The sequence below is a fragment of the Natrix helvetica genome, assembly GCF_964273705.1.
Source record: "Natrix helvetica genome assembly, chromosome: 5".
Classification (NCBI taxonomy): Eukaryota; Metazoa; Chordata; class Lepidosauria; order Squamata; family Natricidae; genus Natrix; species Natrix helvetica.
This window is the reverse complement of record NC_138551.1, coordinates 134086690-134112463: the sequence shown is the minus strand read 5'-3', so window position 1 is coordinate 134112463 and position 25774 is coordinate 134086690. Positions and strand designations below refer to the sequence as shown.

The 25774-nt window shown below is 43.2% G+C and overlaps 1 protein-coding gene across 1 annotated transcript; it reads right to left on the bottom strand.

Moving 5' to 3' along the window:
• Window positions 1-182: 182 nt before the first annotated feature.
• LOC309392604 (vomeronasal type-2 receptor 26-like) lies at window positions 183-25303 on the bottom strand (the record flags this gene model as incomplete). Its single annotated transcript, XM_081954031.1, has 6 exons — window positions 183-1087; window positions 2710-2836; window positions 3431-3643; window positions 9627-10421; window positions 24352-24640; window positions 25077-25303. 6 exons carry the CDS (start codon window positions 25301-25303, stop codon window positions 183-185), a joined length of 2556 nt encoding a protein of 851 aa, XP_081810157.1.
• Between the last annotated feature and the right edge of the window lie 471 nt (window positions 25304-25774).

Sequence of the window (25774 nt, the reverse complement as noted above, 5' to 3'; positions counted from 1 at the left end):
TTTTAGGCTTCCTCCGCGTGAGTAGAGTTCACTCTTTGAGTAAAGTAAGAATTATATGTCACAGGAGGGGGGGGCACCAGGATTTTAAAGATGCTTAGGTAGGGCATGGACAAAAAAAAGATTGAGAATTACTGGTTTAGACTGTGGAACATGTTAAAAGTTGAAATTTCTCAGTCTCACATTTACACATTTGTTCTGGCTGTGAGATGCTCCTTTGTGTTCAGGTCTGGCCTCAGAAGGATAATGTAGCACTTGGGGATGAAGATGCAGCCCAGCAGACCAGCACTGGAGGCCAGGATGGAGAAGACCTGAACAGCCACCATGTATTTCCCTTTGGTGCTCAGGTAGGTGGGCACAAAAGTCACCCAGACGCTGCAGAAGACCAGCATGCTGAAGGTGATCAGCTTGGCTTCGTTGAAGGCCCCAGGCAGATTCCTGGCCAGGAAAGCCACCGTGAAGCAGATGGCAGCCAGGAAGCCCATGTAGCTGAGGGTGACGTAGAACATGACAACAGCCCCTTCGTTGCATTGCAGGATGATCTCTCCAGGCTGGGAGTGGAGGTCAGAGTCAGGAAAGGGGGGAGAAACTCCCAGCCAGATGGAGCAGATGATTATTTGGAGAGCAGAAGAAGAAAGGATGATGGAGTTGGCCAAGCTCTTCCCCAACCATCTCTTCACCCGGTTTCCTGGTTTTGTGGCCAGGAAAGCCAGCACCACCGTGATGGTTTTGGCCAAGAGAGAAGAAACGGCAACTGAGAAGATGATGCTGAAAACCGTTTGTCGGAGAAGGCAGGTGGTTTTCCTTGGTTGACCAATGAAGAGAGAAGGAGACAAGAAGCAAAGCAGGAGGGAGACCAGGAGGATGTAGGAGAGATCCCGGTTGTTGGCTTTGACAATGGGAGTTTCTCGGTATTTAGTGAAGATGATTAAAACAAGTCCTGTACTTAGGAACAAGAGTAGGGCAAAAGAGACCAGGATGATGCCCGGATGTTCTTCATAAGACAGGAAGGTTACAACTTTGGGGATACATTGGACTCTGTCCTCATTTGGATATTTATCATCTGGACAATTGGTGCATTTTTCTGCATCTGAGAAACCAAAAATTAATTTTCTTTAAAATTCTGTCCCTTTATTTTTTGTTAAAACTAGCATAAGAAGGATGTAATCTTTTTAAAAAGTAGCTAGGTATAAGAAGTTGAGGAAAGTCGTAGGGTGTTAATTATTTCTGGTGTAACGTGTAAAGTAACTCATAGGAAGCTACATTATTAGAGGTTAATAATGAATCATATAATCTTTTTAGCCAAACATGTTGTGTCCTGCCACATGGCAGTTAATATACTGGACTCAGAGGAAATCTACAGTATCTTGTAACATCTGGAAGTAAGCTGGAATTCAGGAGAAATTTCCTAACAGTGAGAACAAATAACCAGTGGAACAGCTGGCCTCCAGAAGCTGTGGATGCCTCCAGAACCTGGGGAGTGGTTGCATGCGCATGCAAGGGGGTCACCTGCAGATGCGCAGGGGTGGGAAATTGAGTGGGCACGCGGGTCCATGCAATAGCGCACATGCGTGCAATTCTGGCATGCCGTTAAAAAAAGGTTCGCCATCACTGTCCTAGGGTGTGAATTATTTCTGGTGTAATGTGTAATGTAATTCATAGGAAGCTACATTATTACAGATTAATAATGAATCATATAATCTTTTCATACAAATATTTAGAGTCCTGCCACATGGCAATTAATATACTGGACTTAGAGGATACCTACAGTATCTTTTAACATCTGGAAGCTATATGGAATTCAGGAGAAATTTCCTAACAGTGAGAACAATTAACCAGTGGAACAGCTGGCCTCCAGAAGTTGTGGGTGCTTCAACATTGGATGTTTTTAAGAAGAGACTGGACAGTCACTTGTCTGAAATGGTGTCAGGTCTCCTGCTTGAGCAGGGGGTAGCACTAGAAGACCTCCAAGGTCCTTTCCAGCTCTACTCTCATTGTGTAATGAGTTCCCCCCATAACTATCCACAGCACCACATTATGGACCAGTGACACCTTCTCAGTGATCCTCAAGGGGAGAATCCAATATACATTGAATTGCAAGGTCTTTCAGAAGGTGGACCTAAAACAATTCATCAAGTTTCAAAGAATTCAGATCTTCCTAGAAAGGTGAACTTAGCAGCACGTATCCAGACTAAAAAGCAGGGTGTAGGAATGGAGGAAAGGTTACGTACAGACATGCGCAGCACACTGCCATGATATCAGTAGCTGGTTACCTCAGATTCCTATGAGCTCACCTAATTAGCAGTGCCAGACATCATCTAGATATGTAAGACTCTATCCGGGCTGGGATGTTCTTAGAGATTGACAAGGAGAATGCACCAATAAGATGCTGAGGCTATATGCTCTTTGCTTTGCTTGTGAAAACTGTATAAAAAGAATAAACTCTGTAAGAGGCAGACAGAGAACTTGGAATGAACCCTGTGATGTCTGGACTCTGAATCCATCAGCAGGGGAGATGTTTCCTCTGTTGTTAGTAAAGCTTGCTCAGTCTGACACCCCCTCCTCCCATCTCCTCCGAGCCCCTCCTTCAAAGACTTTTTGATTTACTTCCTTTTAGATAAGAAATTGTGCAGGTTAAAAATAATAAAAAAAATCCAGGTGAGCTTCAATCTGTCCTTTAATTTGCACTTTCATGAAAATGTTCTGACCCACCTTCCTGAGTGGAGAAGGTCCCCTCCGGACAAGGAACGCAGTTATAGCAGCAAACTGGCTCTCCTTCTCGAGCCCTCTTGACAAATCCAGGATGACAATTTTTTGCACAGTTGGACTGAAGCAGGGACTGAGCAGAAAAACAAGGAACGCCAAAGAAAATGTGTTAGTAGTCAACATTTATGAAAATAGAGATAGACACTGACTTTAGCCAAATAGCCTCTGGTCTTCATGTAAGTAAATATGAAATATTTGACTTCTTCTAAGAAGATGCAGGAGGTATAACTAACTACTGGCAGATTCTTCATTTAGTTCCTCCCTTTTGCTTTTGGCATTTAACATTACAATAAAGTACTTTTCTACTAATAAAGTCTAGTAAAGTCAGGAGGGATGGAATTGAAAAATGATGTACATATGATGATATATTCATATTAAAACTGAGAATAAAATTTATTGTAAAAGATTTAGGAAACATTTATTCCATTAGATTTTTATTATGAAATTAATATGATGAAAAAAGAAACTTCTGACCAGTAAGATCTTGAAAGATTTCCATAAAACATGGCAAAGCCCCTCCACTTAGGTCCTGTCTGTTGAAGAACTTCCATTAGATGTCACCAACTGGCATGGGAGGCCAACCACCCTGGAGACTATAGGCTTTGCCCACTTGAAGTGGGACCTCAGGCTTTGGGAAACAGAGAAAGGACACCAATATTTCTCCCACCTTATTGAGCAACTTTAGCCGTGAGAGAGCATCTTGTCTGATAGAAAGTCTCTGTCTTATAAAATACGCCAAAATCTGTCTCCTGGGATCCTCCTTGGGGAGAACCAAGAAGCCAACAATATAAAGATCTGCTGTTTTCTCTCCATTTTGGTCCAAGTACAGTTTAAAGTGAGAAATATTCCAAAATTCATTCTTCTTCAGAAACGGATGAAACTAGATTAGGAAAATCCAGGAATTTGAAAAACAGAAAACTTTGTTTCTTATCCCACATTTAATCTTTCTTCTACAATTGTCTTATCTCCAAATATGGTTAAATAGGAAACAAATACTGCCATTATCTTAATTAGTTTGAAAAAGTTTGAGAAAAAAATGTCAATCACATACTGACAAAATATAGAGAAAATATAATTGACACAGTTGGTCAATTATAGGGAACATTCTAGAGCAGATGACAAATAAAATGAACATAGAAAAAAAGATGATCCATAAACCTTTTGAAAACAACAGGTAGATTCCCAGAAAGCATGGGTTGATCAAGAAGAAAGCTGTCAGGCTAATCTTCACCCTGGTCATCCTGATGGAAAACATCTCCAGATGTACTAATTCTAATTAATTGTGATGCGACATTAACAAAATTTTGACAATTTGAAAGAACAAATCTCCCACCAACACTTTTCTCAGCTTGAAAAGTTGGTGAGGATCCTTTCTGAGTTTCTTTCTCTCCCATTATGCAGCTGCAGGATTCTCCCCTCTTCTCTGATCTTTCCCTAGGCAGCCTCCCTTCCCCTCATCCCAAAAGTCATTCTCACATATCATCACACTTCCTACATAGATTATGGGAACTCTGGGGATAGAACTGGATTTCAGTAAAGGACTCACAAACAATTTTTGTGATGTGATTGGAAGCCTGAGGGGTGGTATGAAAGTGGATAAAAACTGTCTTCAAAATGAAACTCAAATAATGTTTAACCCTTTTTAATATTTCCATAAAACCTGAATGTGATGGATAACAATTTGCCATTGGTCATCAATTTTTCTATATTGTCATTAATATGGTCATTAATACTATCTTAAAGTAACGGATTTGATGTGATTTAAAGAATATAAAGTCTTTCAACCTAGGAGCCTTATTTGAAACTTCATTTAAAAAGTTTTCCAAAACTTGCATTTCACCTTTTGGAATAAAATAAAATTTTATAAAGGAATATCAAGTTTCCCGAAACAATATTTATGATTAGCACACAGTAGAAAAATATCTGATTTTTAGCTACTAGGACTTGACTAACAATAGAGTCTCATATAAGAAGATGAATGATGGACTAGAAGAAAGATGAGGGATACCAAATTGTATATGTATGTTTGTGAAAATGATCTCAAAATCGTAGTTAACTGGAGACAGAATCTGAGTCAGCTGGGAGATGTTCATGGAAAGAAGGCAAATGCAGCCATAAGAATCTCAGGAAGTGAACGTTCTAGTTTGGGGAGACCCCAACTCAAGGACCAGGTCCCCTTGCAGACAACAAGCTTGGAGGAGAATTTGTACAAAATCTACGTGAACTTCAGGGAAGGACAATGAAGCCAAGGAAGAGATCAAAGGAGCTGTTCTTAGCCTTGAGGAAAGACAACAAGGAGAAGAGCTGAAGATCAAGAGGAGTCTTGGAGCCCCCTTTCCAATTGAAACAATCTCTCCGCTGGAGAAGGGAAGATATAGCCAGTGGTGGGATTCAGCCGGTCTGGCACAGTTTGTGTGAACTGGTAATAAAAATTCTGCCTGGCCATGCCCTGCCCCACCACTACTTGCCTCGAAGGCCTTGGCTGGTGCCTTAGAGTCATAGCTGCAGCTGCTCTTTGGCTCCCTTGCCTCAACCACGTGCCCATGCAGCCCAGCCTGTTTGCCTGTCTTTGCCGTGGCCTTCTGCTCGTCTTGGCCTGCTCCTGAATGCCCATCTCAGGCTGCTCCCGAGCACTCCAGCAGCGGCCATTATTCAACTTTTCCCTCTTTCCTTTCCTTTCTCTTTTCCTTTTTCCTTCCCTTCCCATTCCCTCTGTTTTTCATCCTTTCCTTCTTTCCCATTTCCTTTCCCTTCCCTTCCCTTCCCTTCCCTTCCCCTTCCTTCCTTCCTTCCTTCCTTCCTTCCTTCCTTCCTTCCTTCCTTCCTTCCTTCCTTCCTTCCTTCCTTCCTTGGGGTCTGAGGGAGAGTCAGGGGACCCCTTTCCTCCTTGACCCCCTCCCCAACATCTGCTCTGATGGCAATTATGGCTAAAAGGCCTTTGGAAGCTGAGGCTACCCCCTCCCCCTCCCCCTCCCCATTGCAGAAACACATCTTGATGCAGAATTGGGATCTGTCAGATCTTCTTCTCCTGCCCCCCCCCTGCACAGTCTCAGTTGCTGCTTGGAGGGGGGGAGATTTCTGGTTTTGCAGGGCTGAGAGGAAAAGGGGAAGGGTGAACAGGCCCTCCAAGGCTGCCCACCCCTTTGCGTTTCTGCAGCCAAATTCTACACCCAAACAGAGGGAAACCCCCCCACCCGAATACTGCAGGGAAGAACAAGCTGGGCCCATAACTGGGCAGTGTGTTGTGGAAGAGGCTGCAGCAGCTCCACAGTGACCGGAGGGAGGGAGGACGGTTCGGCCAGGTCCAAACAGGGGGAGGGGGGGATTGACCAGCTCAGTCAACAGATTTCAATCGTCCCTCCTGGCTCACCCGAGCCACTCCAATTTCCCCCCTGGCCAGAGGCACCTCCACCTAAAAGCCCCTCAGTGGACACCCCACGCACACGCCCCCCCAACGCGGAGTTCAGAATGACGCTTCTCCCAAAGAAGTTCTGGGGACCCCCCCCCTGCTGCCCCTTCCAGAGCCCAGAAAACTCCCAGGCAAAGCAGCGCCGCCTTGCTCTCAGGAGAGGGGGAGAGAATGGATGGGAGGAAAGAAAAACTTGGGGAAGAGGGAGGAAGATGCAGAGGAAACGGGGAGAGGCCCTCGCCCTGTTTCCACCTCCTCCCAGGCGGCCCACAAGGTTGAAAAGGTTCTGATTCCTCACTCTCACTCTCTTTTTCTTTTATCTTCCCCCCCTCTCTCGCTTTTACACTCTCTCTCTCTCTCTCTCTCTCTCTCTCTCTCTCTCTCTCACACACACACACACACACACACACACACACACACACAAACTCACAATCTTATCCCTGCAAGTCCCCCTTCTCTGCCTGCTCCAGAGAGAGAAGCTTGCCTGCACAGAAGAGACACTGATCAAAGCGCGTCCCAGTAAGTTAATCAGCCGGGCTTTCCTGGGATGCGAGCGATGCTGCCGGGCGCTTGGAAAGGACTTCGGCCACCAGCCCACCACTAAAATCAAACAATGAGGCGAGGCGCAGAGCTGGTTGGAAGGGTGTGTACGTGTGTGTGTGTGTGTGTGTGTGTGTGTGTGTAAAATGGACGGTTTCATCCAAAGGAATTTTTGTTTCAGGTGGATCTCCTAGCTTTGGAAGGAGGAAAGGAAGGGGTAGAAAGAGAGAGAAAGAGAGAGACAAAAGAAAAGGAAGAAGAAAGGAAAGGAAAAGAAAGGAAAGGAGAGAGAGAAAGAAAGAGGGAGTTATGGAAGGAAGGGAAAGAAAGAGAGAGGGAGGGAGGAGGAAGTGAATGAGATATAGTTGGATGGATGGGTCAATAGATACATGGAGGGAGGGAAAGAGAGAAAATGAAAGGAAGGAAGGACACAAACCATGGCTTCAGAAGACTCTTTCAAACTGCACAACAATGTTTGAAAGGGCTGGAAGGGATCTTGGAGGTCATTTTCTAGTCCAACCCCTGCTCTAGTAGGGTCAGAAGGGACCTTGGAAGCCATTTAGTCCAAACCCTGCTCCAGCAGGAGACGTGATATCCTCTGGATTATTTTGGTGCCTCTAACAGAGAGGAAAATTGCCAGAAAAGGGAAGGAGTTTACTAGGACAAAGCTGCCATGCAGAGGAAGGCAGAGACAGTCCTTGACTTATGACAATTCAGCCCAACATTTTGGTTGTTAAGCAAGAGCGTTGTTAAGTGAGTTTGCCACATTCTACTCAATCCATGACATCTCCTGGCTCTAACAGTCATGTGCAGGCTAGGGAAGAACATCTGAAGGCCTGTGTAATGTTCTAATGTGCAGAAGTGATATTTAAATGTGTGCCAGAAAGTGGGCTCTGGGGGTGTTTTTTCTAAACGCAGTAAGTGAGTTTGAATGTGTACAGTTTAGAAGTTTTGCAGTTTTGCAAGGAGAGGCCAGGCAAGGTACCCCTTGACATGAGTGATGTCAAGTTGGCTATACCCACCCAATCATATGACCACCAAGCCACACCCACCCAGTCACAAGACCAAGCCATGCCCACAGAACCAGTAGTAAAAAGATTTGAATCCCACCACTGGATACAACCCTCTTCCAATAACTGACTCCTGCTACACACGTGTGTAAGATCCGCTCACTCTTATTCCAGAGTGTCAGACATGGAAAAAGTGAACTCAGTTACAAGAGAGGAGATTGTAACTGAATGAGAGAAAAAAATATATGATAAAAGGATGAGCTGTTTTAGAGCTGAGCCAGTAAAGCAGAGAAGTTCAGTCTCTTCATGGATCGTCTGAGAGCAAAGACTGAGTAGCCATCAGTCAGAGAAGCTTGAACTGGGATTCCTGCAGAGAGGAGGGGGTTGGGCTAGATGGTCTCAGGGTCTCCTCCAAATTTATAAAGGTTGTCATGCCACAACATGTACCGTATTTTTCGGAGTATAAGATGCACCGGAGTATAAGATGCACCAAGGTTTTGAAGAGGCAATTTTTTTAAAAAAGTAGGTAGGTAGGTAGAGGGAGAGAAAGAGGAAGAAATACAGTAGGTAGGGAGGGAGGTAGGGAGGTAGATAATGGGATAAAGAGAGAGAGAAATGGAGAGAGATATACAGATAGAGAAATACATTAGGTAGGTAGGGAGAGAGAGAGAGTAGGTAGATAGGTAGATGTTTCCAGGTGTATTTATCGATGTGCTGGAGAAGGAAATCGCTGATAATCTGCAGCACCTAAGACTTTGTTTCTGCTGGCAAAGCACTTGATCAATGTAATTCTCATCAACCAGTTAAAGAGCTTTCCAAGAGGGGAAAAAAAGTTTATACACTCTCCAAACCTCCCCAAAACAGCCCATTTTTGTAAAAACGCACCCCCTTTTTTAAAAAAGTCATGAATAGACTTGGGGGGGGGCTTGCAGAGAGGGGGGGCAAAAATGAGCAAAAAATGGCCCGTTTTTCGAAAAAACAAGCCCGTTTTTTGTCAAAAAATTGCATGCGTAGCCTTATGGAGGCTTATAGAGTGCTGCTGGGGGTTTGGGGGGGGGGCAAAATGGTCCATTTTTTGCTGATTACTACCCTGCCCAGCCCCCAGGAGCTCTCTGAAAGCCTCCATAAGGGTATGCACGGCCATTTTGGCAAAGGGGGCGGGGCTTCGGGAGGGAAAAATGTTGTATTAGATGTATAAGACTCACCCAGATTTTCAGCCTCTTTTTTGAGGGGAAAAGGTGCGTCTTATATTCTGAAAAATACGGTAACTGTTGTGCTGTTGTTGCTCTAGCCCCACCTAGTGGCCGGGGACAGATAAACCTCACTATAAGGTCTGAAGCCAGACTCTATTTTCTGTCAGTCTTTGGAGAAGACGGAAGCAGCTGTTGTGACCGAGACCCCTGGTCATCTGGAAACGCCTCCGTCCCTCACACGGAGCATCGCTGGAAAGGTTCCAGCTGCTTCTTTGCTGTCTGTTAGTTAATGCTGCCTATCTCATCTTTCTATTTGGTTTCCACTCTTTGCATCTCCTCAGTTTCACCTGTCCTCTTCTCCTAATGAAGCATCCAGATCCACGCCAGGCTCCCTTTCATTGGAGGAGAATAGGGGGGCTTAGCTGCCTGTCCAGCTGCACACAGACCCACCTGCAATGGGGACGGAAGAAAGGTGGAATTCCACCAGGCTAATCACAAAGCCACAAATACGGGGTTTTATTTTAAAAAGAAAACAGCATTTTCCAATTAGCAGTGCTAAATATTAAAATGCCATGGTATCTACTCTTTGGAACCATTAATTCCCTGAGTAATTAAATTGGTCAGATCTGTTGAGATGGTTCCCCTCCTTCTCCTCTGGATTCCTCCTCCAAAGGATCTAAGATTAATGGATCCATATCGGGACCCCCATACCTGCCATGGCTGCAGCCTTGGAGACCCCAAGATCTTTTCTCCCTCCTTCCTTCCCCTCCTCGATCTGGAGGAATATGCATCATTCATGGCCTTGGCCAGAGTCTTTATGAGACTGTAATGGTGGTAGTCACTTTGGGCCCTTAATCTGTCCCATTTCCCCTGAGTCTCCAGTGGGGCTTTCTGGGTGCATCTTCTGCGGCCTTTGATAGAAAAGACATTCTTTGAAAGAGAACAATGAAAATAATGATCTTGAAACTTTACTTCCACAAAGAAAAAGGGTTTAAAGGCAGAATCTTTTGGCCTTTCTTTGAACAGATAACCAAAGTTCCAAATACTATGGATGTATTTGAGAAGTCTGCGCTTGTTTATTTTGTACTCTGCAAAATTTGTGAGGATCCAGACTTTCCCCTCAATGGGTCCTGGCAGACGCATTAGTGTTAAATGGAAAGGAAGAATTCTGTCCCAAAAGGTTTCAAATTCCATGAAGTGAACAAATACGTTGACTTGTCTCCACTTAGAGAGGGAATTCCTGAGGTATGAAGTATATCCAGTCTTTGAGAACAGTTGTGATATAACCACACAAAATCCATTCCTGACAAGCACAGGAGTAAAAATCCTCATGAAATTCTCTCCCTTTTCTGTGTCTGAAGCAAAGAGGCCAATCAGGGTCCATCTGAAGTGGAGGAGCAGCTGGACAATTGCTGGGTACTGGATTCCTTCTTTGGGGAACATGTGGTGGAAAAAGGGGAATTTGCTTTTATCACTCAGAGCCTCTGAAGCTGTTAAATAATTGATCTGGAAAAGGAATTGAAAGGATTAGAGCCGTGATGGGGAACCTGTGGCATGAAGAGCGTCCTCTCCCTGCCTGCCAGCTCGTTTTCGGGCCTTTGTGGAGGGCCAAGGGGGGGGGGGGAGACATATGAGTATGTAGGGAAGGCACTCACATTGCTGAGGAAACTCCGGCTGGCTGGAAGTGAGTGTGGATGACCTCCCCCGCCCCCAGTGTTTCCTGGCTCAGTTGGAGGCTTCCTTCAGCCTTCAAACAGTTGCAGGGGTTTTATTTTTTATTTTTTGCTTCCAGGTTGGTGCAGGAGGCTTTCCAGGGCCAAAATGGGGTGCAGAAAGCACAGGGTTCCCCCCCCCCCATTTTGGCCCTGGAAAGCCTCCTGCACCAACCTGGAAGCAAAAAACCCCAAACAAGCCCTGCAACTCTTTGAAGGCTGAAGGAAGCCTCCAACTGACCCAGGAAGCACTGGAGAGCCAGGCCATTCACACTCACTTCCAGCCCACCAGAGTTTTCTGCCCCAGGGCAGAAATAAAAACCTGTCCTGTGGAGCCCACTGCCATTTGGGCGGAGGAGGACGAGGACACGAAGAAGAAGAAGAGAAGGAGGAGGAGAATGGCGAGGCTTTGCAGGAGCCAGCAGGGAGCAGGTCAGGTGGGGCTGGCTGGCTGGCTGGGGAGGGGGCAATCATGGTGCTTAGGTGGCAGCAGCCTTCATGCCCCAACTGTGCTGGGGAGGAAATAAGAGGCCCTGCTTGAATGGGGATGAAAGTACACAAACACCCTGCCTCCCTGCTCAGGTGTCGGCCACACCAGTTTGGGTGCCATGGCTGAAGCATGCTTTCTCTGACACACACACACAAACACACACACACAAACACACACACGCGCAAACACAGATTACTCTCTTACCCTCCCTGTCTCTGTCTGGCCCCATTTGCATGCTCAGCTGTCGCCCACACCATTGGCAGCAGTTTGGGTGCCTTGGCTGAAGTATGCTTTCTCTGCCAAACACACTTGGATTGCCTGTCTCTGTCTGGCCCCATTTGCTGCTCCTTGAGACAAAGAAGCCTCATTAAGTCGCTGTGGAAAGTAGTTGGGGGGAGGGGAGGAGCAGGAGACCTGCAGGTAACCACTTTCCCCACCCAATCCGAGAATGAAAGTTTCTGGGTCCCTGACTCTGCAAAAGAAGATGGGTGCCTGAATCTGCACAATATTATAGCACCCAGGAGCGTCCATTCTCGGCACAAAAAGCATTTCCCAGCCAACTCTCCTCTCCCTTCTTCAAAGGCGAAGAAGCCAAGAAACAAGAGAGGAGACAGAGGTTTGGAAAGTAAGTGAGTCCTTCTTGCAGGAAGGGAGGGAGAAGCAGGAGGTATCTTAGTGAGTTGGGGAGGCCTTGAGGGTCTCTTCTATCACTAGGACCACCATGGCCTTCCCCATCCGGAGATACAATACAATAGCAGAGTTGGAAGGGACCTTGGAGGTCTTCTACTCCAACCCCCTGCCCAGGCAGGAAACCCTATACTGTTTCAGACAAATGGCTACCCAACATCTTCTTAAAGACTTCCAGTGTTGGGGCATTCACAACTTCTGGAGGCAAGCTGTTCCGCTGATTAATTGTTCTAACTGTCAGGAAGTTTCTCCTCAGTTCTAAGTTGCTTCTCTCCTTGATTAGTTTCCACCCATTGCTTCTTGTTCTACCCTCAGGTGCCTTGGAAAATAGTTCGACTCCCTCTTCTTTGTGGCAACCCCTGAGATATTAGAACACTGCTATCATGTCTCCCCTAGTCCTTCTTTCTATTAAACTAGACATGCCCAGTTCCTGCAACCGTTCTTCATATGTTTTAGTCTCCAGTCCCCTAATCATCTTTGTTGCTCTTCTCTGCACTCTTTCTAGAGTCTCCACATCTTTTTTACATCGTGGCGACCAAAACTGAATGCAGTATTCCAAGTGTGGCCTTACCAAGGCATTATAAAGTGGTATTAACACTTCACGTGATCTTGATTCTATCCCTCTGTTGATGCAGCCTAGAACTGTGTTGTCTTTTTTGGCAGCTGCTGCACACTGCTGGCTCATATTTAAATGGTTGTCCACTGGGACTCCAAGATCCCTTTCACAGTTACTACTGTTGAGCAAGGTACCATCTATACTGTACCTGTGCATTTCATTTTTGTTGCCTAAATCTAGAACCTTACACTTTTCACCATTGAATTTCATTTTATTAGATAGTGCCCAATGTTCAAGTTTGTCAAGATCCTACTGTATCTTTAGCCCATCTTCTGGAGTGTTGGCTATTCCTGCCAGCTTGGTGTCATCTGCAAATTTGATGAGTTCCCCATTTATTCCCTCATCCAAATCATTGATGAAGATGTTGAAGAGTACTGGGCCCAAAACAGAGCCTTGGGGTACTCCACTGCATACCTCCCTCCATGTAGATGCAGTTCCATTGAGGACTACACGTTGAGTGCGGTTGGTCAGCCAGTTACGAATCCATTGGTGGTGGTCATGGGCACATTAGTATCCTTGAATTCTGAGCTCTTAGGAAAGTATCCCCTTCTTGTGGGTTGCAAACAGCTGTCTCCAGTGGGGAAAAAAGGACAAAGCAATTAGGGAAATAATTTCCTTTGCTACATTTCCAGTCTGAATTAGACCATGGCAGGGTCCCTACAGAAGAGAACTTTCAAGGATCATTATGTATGAATAGCAAAGCAACTAACTTAGCTCTGTTCTTAAATGCTAAAGCTGTTGCACATAAAAAACAGAGGAGCTCTGGTCAACTACCAGAGCCATCATTTTGACAGTTTTGCTGTCCTGTAGTCTGTCCCCATGAAATGCAAGCATGGAATAAACTGAGCCTGGTTTGTTCTCAGTCTTTTCAGTGGCCACAAACTACTAGCAAAAGTGGCATTTGATCACAAGGCAATGAATGCTTCCCCTTTTGCATTGGAGCATCCAAGAAGAAACAGGAAAGACAATGAAAAAGACGGAAAGAGGAGAAGAGAGCAAGGAAGCAAAAAGAAGGAAAGAGTGGAAGAAAGAATGAAGAAGGAAGGAAAAAGAAAGGAAGGAAGGAGATTATAATGAGAGAGGGTAAGGGTGTGAGATAAATCCTGCCTTAGCACAATCACCAACAGCCCTGTTGCCTTTTACCATCTCCTTGTCCCATCCTCCTGCTGGTCTCCCATCCTATCATTGAGGATGCTTTGTTACAAAGCTATGTCTCGTAAGGAGAGGTAGTGGGCCTCACTCTGACCCACATACTTTGACCTCCTGCACACACCACGGCAACCAAGGAGAGTGAGCACAGTAGCAGTGGGAGCTGGCCATGCGTTGCGGTTTGGGCATTCGGTCTCTAAAAGGTTTGCCATCACTGCATTAGAGCATACACAGAGTGTAACTTAATTCAGCTTTTGTTAAATTGCTGTTGAGAGAAGCTCCATTGTAATCTAACGTGCCAACTACATAGATAAAACTTCTAGGCGAATTGCCAAGCTTAGCTTTGCAAAGTAACCTCTTGTGAAAAGTAAAATGTGGAATCTGCCAAGTAGCCTTGCTTGTACCTTAAAATGTGTGTTCAGCATTCCCTAACAAAGCTATGAGTTATACTCCAAAAAATGGATTTCTTTTCCCTTCTACAGTCTATGGTTTTCAGAGCGCTGACAAAAACAATGAAATTTGCATGATTTCAAATTATGTTTCTATAGCAATGACGTTCTGTGCAAGCTATAAGATGTTTGGAAAAGTTTTTGGCACATGCCTGTTTTTCTCTCTCTGCCTACTCTGTTAAGGTGGGAGACAAAAAGGTCATCCAGTCTTTTGCTTTCTGCAGAAATAAAATTTGATAATCCATAGCTTCATCTTCAGAGTTTCATTGGACTTATCAGATTATGAGCTTTATTCCAAAACCTTGCACAATGAAGAATGCTGTGTTATATTTGGGGTCAAATCAAGTCCAAACTATTATATTTTAATAAATCCAATCTTGTTCTCATGAAGGCATTAGAATAAGTTGTTAATTAGACATTGTTTAAAATATTAAAGACAGAATATTAGCAAGATTGTATTATAAAAGTGGAAAATAATAAATAAAGTTAAAAACTATAAACAATGTAAATCTTATTACTGTATCTCACCACTACAATTTATTGCAATTAGATTAACATGTGCAAATGCCAACTGAAGTATTCTATTCCAATAAAGGGCCTACTATATTTTTTGAGGATTGCTGCATATTTTAATGCTTCTAAGGCACAGATTCTTTGTGGAGGAATCTTTTTAGCTTCTCCAGTTGTACAAGAAACAGGGAGACCTCAGTTCCTCATACAATTTGTCAGTAGTAGAATCCAAGATTGGTCTTTAATTGAAGTTTTGTCTGTTTTGCGTCCACAGATAATCGCCCAGCCACCCTGTTTAGGGTGACCCGCTCCTTACTTAACCAAGGAACTGATGAAGACCCCTTGCAGGGTAGGGCTGAAGAATTTGTTCAGTATCTGCAGGATAAAATCGCTGAGATCCGGACAGGCTTGGACTCTGACTGGGTAGATTCGGGCGAGCCGACGGGGATGAATCTTGAGGAGACAATCTGGGATGGGTTTGACCCTGTGACCCCCGAAGGCATGAACAGGATTATGGGGAGACTCAGTGCGGCCACTTGTGTGCTGGACCCGTGTCCCTCTTGGTTAGTTTTGGATTCCCGGGAGGTGACACGAGGCTGGCTCCAGGCGATTACCAATGCTTCATTGAGAGAGGGGTTCTTTCCCACCGCCTTGAACAGTAAGTAGTAGCAACAGTAGTAACAGTTAGACAGCAGTTATCATACATCAAGCAAGAGAGAGAGAGAGAGAGAACATCAGCTGCAATTTATATGCTGTAATCTACTAATTAGCAGATCTCCTCTCTTAAAGATACATAACATGCCTTGTGCAATATATTGTCTACCCAACTTGTTGGTTACACCCTAACATTCTCCCCTTTGGGTAGATCAATATATCCACTCACAATGTAAGATGATAACCTTTACATGATGAGGTATGTTTCACTGAACTTTGTGCCTTAGTGAAGTTGTCTGCTAAATTGTCTTCAGTTGAACAATATTCCAACTTTATCAGGCCATCCTTAATGCTTTGTCGAACATTAAGATACCTCAAATCAGTATACTTCGATCTCGTCTTAATAGCTAAACTAGTCGCCATTTTTATTGCTGCCTGATTATCTTCATAAACAGTAAAAGGTTCATTGATACTTAATCCCATATCTATAAGCAACTGCTTATAATATATCAGCTCAGTACATGTCAACGACAAACATGAAAACTCAGCTTCCATTGTGGATAAGCTTATGTGTTTCTGTCGTATCGACCTCCATCCAATCAGTACACCACCTAGCATAAAGGCTATGCCGGAAGTTGACTTCCTATTATCTATAGCAGCTGCAAAATTCGCATCAGCATAAACAGTCAAAACTAAATCCCTATTCGGTTCTAAATACAATGCATAGTGGATAGTTTTCTTCAAATAACGCAGCACACGCTTTGCTGCTTGCCAATGCCTCTCTGAAGGACTATCATTGAATCTAGCCAGTTGGTTCACACTAAATGATATATCTGGTCTAGACCAATTACTTAGGTACATTAGGCTACCTATCAAAGATTGATAGATTCCTTTATCAAAACCAGTACCCTCAGTTACCTCAGGTTTAAACTCCAATGCCATTGGTGTCTTTGCAGTCTTACATAGCTCCATGCTATATTTCTTAAGCAAATGATTAATTTTACCAGCCTGTGACAGCTTAAAACCTTTACTGGTTCTAACCACGTCTAAGCCCAGATAATGCTTAATTTCACCCAAATTCCGGATTTTAAATTTACTCTCTAATTGTGAAACAATGTCAATAGCTTCCTGTTCAGACCTAGTAATAATAGCTATATCATCCGTGAACAAAAGCAACAACGAGATCAAACCATTTTTCACCCGTCTAAACAAACAAGGATCAGCCAAACCTGGAATAAATCCCATAGCTTTTAATTCATTTACTATGCATCTGTTCCACTCAAAACCGGACTGTTTTAAACCATAAAGGCTTTTTTTAAGTCTCCAACAACCAGTCTGGCCATTAGAATCCACACCTGGTGGCATCTTCATATAAATGGTATGCTGCAATGGAGCATGCAGATACGCTGTTTCAACATCAATATGGGTAACATTACACTGATACTTAGCAGCCCACACCAATGATGCCCTCAACGTAGAGGCTTTCAAGCTCGGAGCAAAAACCTCATCGTAATCCCTCTCAGTTTGGGAAAACCCTTGAGCAACTAAACGAGCCTTATAAATAGCATTGCCAGCAGCATCATTTTTAATTTTAAACACCCATCTACAGCCAATTGCACTCTCCCCTGAAGGGAGCTTAGCTTCTTCATAAACTTTCAATTCCTGTAAGGATTTCAACTCCTTCTCCATAGCTGTCTTCCACAATTTCTTTTCCTTTTCAGGATACAGCCTTAACTCTGCAAAACTAGAAGGTTCTATGCTAACTTGCAATACTACACTGGCTTGGTATCTGTCGGGTGGATGCCTGTCCCTAGTAGACCTCCTAGGCAATACAGGACTTGCAGGATCATCCTGTTCCACCTCACGAGTAGATTCTACATCTACATCTTCCTCCCCTTTCAGAGTAATAGATGGACCATCCTGATTCTCTAACTGCTCATTTGGTGTATCGTGATTAACCAAACGATCAATATCTATATCATCACAAACCTTGTGAAACTCTTGTTCTAGCTTCTCCCAACCAACATGTTCTGAAAATTTAGCACTAGCACTGTGCATAATTCTCCGAGTTCCAGGTTCCCAGAACCTAAACGATCTATGATTGGAATTGTACCCAACAAAAACCATCTTCCTAGCTCTGCTTTGATCCTTCCGTCTAGTCTGTGAGGGAATATGCACCCAAGCAGGGACACCAAATGTGTGTAAATAACTCAAATCAGGCTTCCTACCATGCCAAAGAGTATAAGGAATCTTACCAGTAGTTGAGTTAACTACTATGTTCAGAATATGGTTTGCACACATTATAGCCTCACCCCAAAGCTTTTCTGACAAACCAGAATCAACTAGCATAGTTCTGGTCATTGCCTGCAATGATTGACCACGTCTTTCAATAAATGAATTATGTTCTGGCCTGTAGGGGGCAGAACGCCTATGTTCTATACCAGCATTCTCCAACATTGATGTAAACCTATGATTAGTGAATTCAGACCAATTATCAGTGACTAGGCAAAGTACTTTTTTATCCATCTTACGTTCAACAAACTTTAACCATTTAGTAAAATGTTGGAAAGTTTCTGCCTTTGATTTCATTACATAACAGAAACCATACCTAGAATAATGGTCCATAATGCTGAGTATATAGCAGGCACCTCCTAAGCTAGGTTTCTTAGGGCCAATTAGGTCTGCAAACACTACATCCAGTGGTTTAGATGTCTTAAATCCTTGAAACCGGTTTGCAGGAGTAACCTTACTTTTAACCTGGTTACAGGCATTACAGTTAAGATATTTTGAACAAGGTTTCAAATTGATTCCATTAGATAGAATAACAGTTTGACGTACCATTTTAAAATTTACATGGTCTAAACGTCTATGAAGTAGATGTATACAGTTATCATGGGGCTTTTTATTCTTATAATCAGGTTCAGAACTCACAATATTTAAAGAGTTCTCATGTAGAATAAATAAATTATTCTCCAAATTGGCAATAACACTATTACCTTCTTTTTCAATAATGCATCTATCATTCTTAAATGTTACTGTAAACCCACATTTCACAAGGTCTTTTACAGATAATAGGTTAAATTTCATTTTAGGTACATATAACATTTCCAATTTTTCATTAATACATGGACAATAAGCTGTACCTTCAGCTGAAGCCTTGATTTTCCAACCATTTGCTAAGGAAATATGCTGTTTGCTAGCCTTCATAGTAACAAACCTTTCTTTAACCTTAGTTATAGAATGGGATGCGCCACTGTCAACCACCCAGAAACTATGGTTTACAGCCTTATCAACCTTAGCAACAGTTACAGTAACATTGTTGCTTTTTCTTTTACTATTAGCAACACTCCTTTTCTTGCTATTTTTACAGTTCTTAGCAATATGCCCCTTACCACCACAAGAATAACATTTCTTAACAAAATTTACAGTTGAAAACTGTGTTTCTTCTTGTGATTGATTGTCTCTGAACTGAACTCTATCCTCTCTTCGTCTGGACTCTTCAAGCAATCTCCCGGTAACCTCAGATAATGTCAGTTCATCACGTGAAAGAACTTCCAATGAGGAAACAAAAGAGTCGTAGCTTTCATCAAGCGATGATAGAATAATATACACCTGTTGAAGCTCAGAAAAAATTAACTCTTTTTCTTGCAAATCCTGCAAAGTTTTCTTCATGAAGTCTAAATGAGACAACATATCACCACCTTTTTGCAAACAGGCTCTAAACAGTTTCCGTGTGAGATGAATATGAGCACCCACACTGTCCCGAACATAAATTCTCCGCAATGTGTTCCAACACCTAGCAGCAGACTCTTCGCCACGAATATGGACCAGTTGCTGGTCATTCAGTGTTAGTCCAATAATGCAGAGAGCTCTCTCATTGTCCCTGTTAAACTGCGCAATCTTCTTCGCATCCTCATCATCAGCAGGATCCCAACCTGTAACATCCGGTGGGTTCTGAACCACAGACCACAGTCCTTCTCTACGCAGAAGTAGGGAACACTTCAAGGACCAGGAAACATAGTTGGTTCCATCAAACCGGGTAATCATGGAGAGTGCAGCAGACTGTTCATGTGCCATATTCACAAAAATAAACTATCCAAAAAGTGGTGCATAAAAATAAAAAAAAATTATGATTAAGGCAGGGTGTCTGGGCCCATAACCAATGTTAGTGGTACTAGTGCGATTAAGCACTAGCAATGAACCCCAGGTCGAGGTTATAACAGAGCAACCCTGTAAAGTATACGCAGCGTGCGATATATAAAGCAACCACACTGAATAATGGATAGTAAAGTAACAAAAATAAACTTTACTTTCTGAAGAATATAGCAAAATGCATAAACACAGCCAAAAAGTCATACACAGAGAAAAACAGTCCAATAACTTACACACAGTAAGTAGTAGCAACAGTAGTAACAGTTAGACAGCAGTTATCATACATCAAGCAAGAGAGAGAGAGAGAGAGAACATCAGCTGCAATTTATATGCTGTAATCTACTAATTAGCAGATCTCCTCTCTTAAAGATACATAACATGCCTTGTGCAATATATTGTCTACCCAACTTGTTGGTTACACCCTAACAGAGGGAAGGGAAGGGAGGGAGAGGGAAAGGAAAGGAATTGGGAAAGAAGAAAAAGAAAGGAAAAGAGAAGAAAGGAAAAAGGAAAGGAAATGGAAAAGAAGGAAAAGAAAAAGGAAAGGAAATTGGAAAGAAGAAAGGAAAGGAAAAGAGAAAGGAAAGGAAAAAAGAAAGGAAAGGAAAAAGTGAAATTAGTGAATTAGCTAATTACATAGTGAAATTAACACCAACAGTAGCATCTCTGTCTAGTTGTATTTATCTTTAAGAAACAAAAAGAATCAAGCAGGGTGATAGATTGCAGAACGGCTTTCAGAAGTGAGTGTCTTATCTGAGCAATATGAAGACGTGTTCTTGAGCTTTACTTCAGGAAATCAGAAGAAAGAAAAATCACTATGTAGTGAGCAGACTAACCCGATTAGTTCACTTCCAAAAACTACAGGAAAAACATGACATTATAAAAAAACAGAAAAAAGTTCTGGTTTTTTGGCAGCAATCTGCTGTGCAAGTCACTCAGTACTGATTCATTAGCACTTCCTCAATTATCCTGCATTAAAAAAAAAGCTAGCAGAAAGCCCTAACATTAGCTGACTTAGACTAGCAACATCAAAAGGCTCTGAAAAAAAAATCCAAAGAGATGAGGATTCTGCTTCCATCATTAAAGAGAGCTGTCAATTTGTAATTATCAAAAACAAGATACCATTTATTTGGCCTCTGCACCAATCCATCCTCAAACGTTTGCCCCATATTCATGAGAAGTAGAAATCACAGGATGAAAGGTATGGGACTTGAGTTTATTTATTAGATTTTTATCCCACCTTTATTACTTCATAGGTAACTCAAGAAAGTGAACATACATAATACTTGGGTATGGAGAAAGGAAGGGAAATGGAAAAGAAAGAAAGGAAAAAGGAAAGGAAAGGAGAAAGGAAAGCAAAAGAGGAAGGAAAGGAGAAGATAAAGGAAAGGAAAAGGAAAAGCAAAGGAGGATAGAAGAAGGACAGAAAGGGAAAAGGAAAGAGTGGAATGGTCTCTGCTCAAAAACCAAGTCTCAAGATCCTGTGGACCCCTTTGGCTCAGGCAGTCCAGTTCCCCGCTGCTTCCCTCTCTCTGCAAAGCGAAGGGATCTCAGAACGGCTGCCTAGCCCAGAACGGGGCTTCAGATGCAATGCCTGAGAAGCCCCGGATGTGCAGGGAAACACAGGCTACAACCAGCAAATCGCGTTTTCCCAGGAACCAATGAAGCCCCAGAGGACCAATGAGAATTCTCCATTCTGCAACGTCATCGGTCTCCGGGTAGAGTCTTCCTTGATTTGACCAATCACCAGATGAAGGAGAGAGTTCGGTGCAGAGAGAGGGGAGGGGGGATATTTTCAGTAATGTTTTAAGACATTAAAAAACACTGCACGCAGTTTGAAACTTCTGCATGGTGCTTTCTTGTTATATGCGCGGGCGCACAGGCGCGCAGCTTAGAGGGAACAGTGGTTGGGAGTGGGGGGCACCGTTTTATGGTGGTTCTCCTCCTACCTGTTGGATCGGTCGCAGTTTGTGTTGATTGGAGGGCAGAGATCGACCCCCAGGCGCGTCACTTTTGAGGTGCCCCAGGGGTCGGTTCTCTCACCCCTCCTGTTCAATATATACATGAAATCGCTGGGCGTGATCATCCGTGGTTTTGGGATACGGTAACATCAATATGCTGATGATACCCAACTTTTCATCTCTACCCCAAACCACCCAAATGATGCCCTCGACGTGATGTCCTGATGCCTGGAGGCTGTGCGGATCTGGATGGGGAGGAACAGGCTCAAGCTCAATCCCTCCAAGACTGAGTGGCTGTGGTTTCCGTCATCCCGATTTGTGCATCTTGTTCCATCTTTGGTGATAGGGGGAGAAATTTTAGCTCCCTCAGAGAAGGCTCGCAATCTGGGAGTCCTCCTGGATATGCGGTTTAGTTTAGAAGAACACCTGATGGCCGTGAGCAGGGGGGGCTTTTACCAGGTTCGCCTGGTACGTCAGTTGCGCCCCTTCCTGGATCGGGATGCTCTGTGCACAGTCACTCATGCCCTCGTCCTTTCTCACCTGGACTATTGCAATGCTCTCTACATGGGGCTGCCCTTGAAGAGCACCCGGAGACTTCAGCTGGTCCAGAATGCAGCCGCGCGGGTTGTCATGGGGGTACCTAGGTGCTCCCATGTTACACCCTTTTTAGGTGGCCTGCACTGGTTGCCGGTTGTTTTCCGGGTGCGATTCAAGATATTAATTATGACCTTTAAAGCGCTCCATGGCTTAGGCCCAGGGTACTTGCGAGACCACCTACTGCCACCAGTAGCCTCCCACTATCCAGTACGATCCCACAGAGTTGGCCTCTTCAGGGTGCCGTCGGCCAGACAGTGTCGGCTGGTGACCCCCAGGGGGAGAGCCTTCTCTGTGGGAGCGCCTTCCCTCTGGAATGAGCTGCCCCCAGAACTTCGCATAATCCCTGAAGTCCGGTCCTTCCGACACGCCCTAAAAAATTGGCTTTTCCAGCAAGCCAGCCTGGCGTGTTAATTTTAACTTATTTTAAATGTATTGTCTTTTAAATTCGGTTTGTTTTTTGGATATGGATTTAATTTTTTTAAAACTTTTGGGATGTGTGTTTTTTAATGTTGTACGCCGCCCTGAGTCCTTTTGGAGAAGGGCGGCATATAAATCCAAACAAACAAACAAACAAACAAACAAACACTTGGTGCCACAAGGCTTCGCCATCAATGCCCTATTCCAAGGGTGGTTTTATCAAGGCATTATAAAGTGGTACCAATACTTCACGTGATTTTGATTCTATCCTTCTGTTGATGCAGCCTAGGATTGCAGTGGATTTTTTTGGCTGCTGCCACACATTGTTGGCTCACATTTGAGAGATTGTCCACTAAGATTCCAAGATCCCTCTCACAGTTCCTGCTATTGAGCCAGGTTTCACCTAATCTGTACCTGTACATTTGGTTTTTCTAGCCTCAGTGTAAGACTCAGGGGTTGCCACAAAGAAGAGGGAGTCAAACTATTTTCCAAGGCACCTGAGGGTAGAACAAGAAGCAATGGGTGGAAACTAATCAAGGAAAGAAGCAATTTAGAACTGAGGAAAATTTCCTGACAGTTAGAACAATTAATCAGTGGAACAGCTTGCCTCCAGAAGTTGTGGAAATCTTTAAGAAGATGTTGGATAGCCATTTGTCTGAAATGGTATAGGGTTTCCTGCCTAGGCAGGGGGTTGGACTAGAAGACCTCCAAGGTCCCTTCCAACTTCCAGCTATTGTATTACTTTACTTTTCTCTATACTGAATTTCCTTTTGTTAGATAGGTCCAGGGTTCAAGTCTATCTAGATCCATCTGGATCTTGAGCCTATCTTCTGGGCTGTTGGCTATTCCGGTCAGTTTAGTGTCATCTGTAAATTTGATGAGTTCCCCATCTATCCCTCATCCAAACCATTGATGAAGATGTTGAAGAGTACTGGGCCTAAAATGGAACCTTGGGGTCTCCCACTGCTTGTTTCCCTCATGTAGATGTAGTTCCACTGAGGACCACAGGCTGAATCCATCAGGGGGTGATGCTGTCTATCCCACATATTTTTAGCTTACCAAGAAGTAGATGGTGGTTTACTTTGTCAAAGCCTTTCTAAAGTCCAAGTACTGGAAACTATGTGCACTGCATTTCACTGGTCCACTAATTTATTAATTTTTGTCAAAGAAAGAAATAACATTTATTTATGATGTGTTTTTGGATCCTTCATTCGTTGAATTAATTGTCAATATGAAGAGAGAATAACAAGGGTTCAAATATGCATCCTTCCCTTCCTCCTTGGTAAGTATCAATCCTTCTTCTCATTGCTCCATTGAGCCCCAACCTCCCTCTCAAACAAGGACCTGGAGAAAGAGCCTGGATCAGGACTAACAGATGGAGCTTCATTTTGAGGGCAATCAATTTCCGATATAATATTTCTCTGTTAATTATGACAAATGCACTAACATCTAGAAAGCCAGCAAAACCGTGTTTTACTTCGCTGATATAGATTAGATATTTCAAGACAAATTTGTTACCAATATTAGATTATTGACATGCAATATTTATTATAAAATCTATATAGCTATTCACTACCTAAAACCTTCTGTTTCTTCTGCAAGGAATGCCTTTTTCTCAAGTTTAACTAAGAGGATCCAGGTATACATTTCAGCCACAATATCTGCTAGTCTATTTGGCCTATAATTGGTAGAGTCCTTTTTATTCCACTTTTTAAATAGATAAAATGTTACTATTTCTATCAATCTGAGTAGATATTATTTATATGTGGAAATGAAGATGGCAATAGAGGCCCCAACAACCAGGGATATTTTTTGATCAGTTAAATAGTTGGTAGAATGTCTTCTCCAGGGAATGTATTGCTTGCATTTCAGGCCTTTTGTGATTAATCTCAACATGAACGTAATGGGGTAAAATATTGTCATTTTTGCTAATATGTAGAAAAGTAGCTCTTGAATTCCATGGAGAAGACATGATTGCATCTATTGCTCACCCACCACCACCCACCCCTCACTTTACCAGAGAGAGAAAAACACACACAAACCTGTGGGACTTTGTAGGTGCCTCCTAATGTTGACATCTGGATGGAGATCTCCCTGGTAGCTACATCAAGAAGAACCAGAAGGTTGTCCTTCCTTCCACAGCCGTAGTTGGGGACATTGGCTTCTCCAGTGGAGAGAATGTCCAGCAAGGCATCTGAAGTGCGGAAAGTGCTCAAATAGTTGTCATGGACGTTGTAGCCAAGTGTGAGATTGTGCAGGAGCTGGGAATTCTTGTTGACCATCTGAATGGCGAAAATGAATATTAGGGCATCTGTAAAACCATAAACATCCCTATTGTAAAAACAAAATGTTATTATAATGGGCAGCAACAAATACATTAAAAAAAAGCTTCCAAAAACCTACTGAGCCTTAAGGCAACCTTGATCCAAAAGCAATGATCAGTTATACAAATATGGAAATGGGCTGAGGTACATCAACTACAACTGGTTCCACCACTACTTTAAATAAAATTCATTATTCAAGTGATAAATTAGGGATTGAACTGAGAGAGGAAAATAATCTGCAGCACTTTCAGCTTTTTTTCAGGCCTATTTTTCGATTTGAGTTTCTTTCACAAAATCAAACAAAAGAGAGAAGCCATGGAAATCAAAATCATTCAGGAAATTAGACATAATCTCCAATATAGGAATAAATGAAAAATAAAAACAGAAAAGAAGGAGAGTGTTAGAATGGAGGGAGTGCAACTTCATCACCCTGAATGACTTACAGATCATGGAAAACAAACTGAAGAGAAGGAGCCACGTTGAAAAGCAAGTTTGTATGCAATATTTCATTTCCAGTGAGGACTGAACCAATGAGATGGTCTCCTGGACTGTAAAAACTCTGTGGTTGTTTTCCATCCTGGTGCTCCAAACTCTGCGGGCATTTCATTCTCAGCTTCCCAGAGACTGGATGGGACACCAGCAGCATCAGAAGCAGAAGCAGGAGGTCCATCATTCATGGGGCGAATCAATCAATCTTCTTCCTGTTTCTCAAGAAGAATTAGAAGAATTCAAAGGACTCTCACAAGATAGAATATGATCCAGTGTCTTTCCTGATTGAAACACAGAGAAACACTCAGCTTCATCTGGAAAGGAGAGAGACGGACATTCAAGAGCACAGACCCTGCCTGTCCCAAAACTCCCTATTTCTCTGCCCAAAGTCTCCCCTGGAGGATTCAGCCAAAGAGCAGAGCTGAAACTTTTATCATAATTCTCCCTCTCAGGAGGGATCCCTGGAGAATTCAACCAGTTCTTGGACTCAAAGGTTGTTGGGAAATTCTCTGGAGGGAAATAATCCCCATGTGATTCATAATAACAGGGACAGAGATTGAATTAAATCCATCATCTAGAATTGAGAGGTTTGGGAACTCCATGCTTGAAACTGGCCCCAGAGGGAATACACAGCACTTGTGGCTGAAGAAAC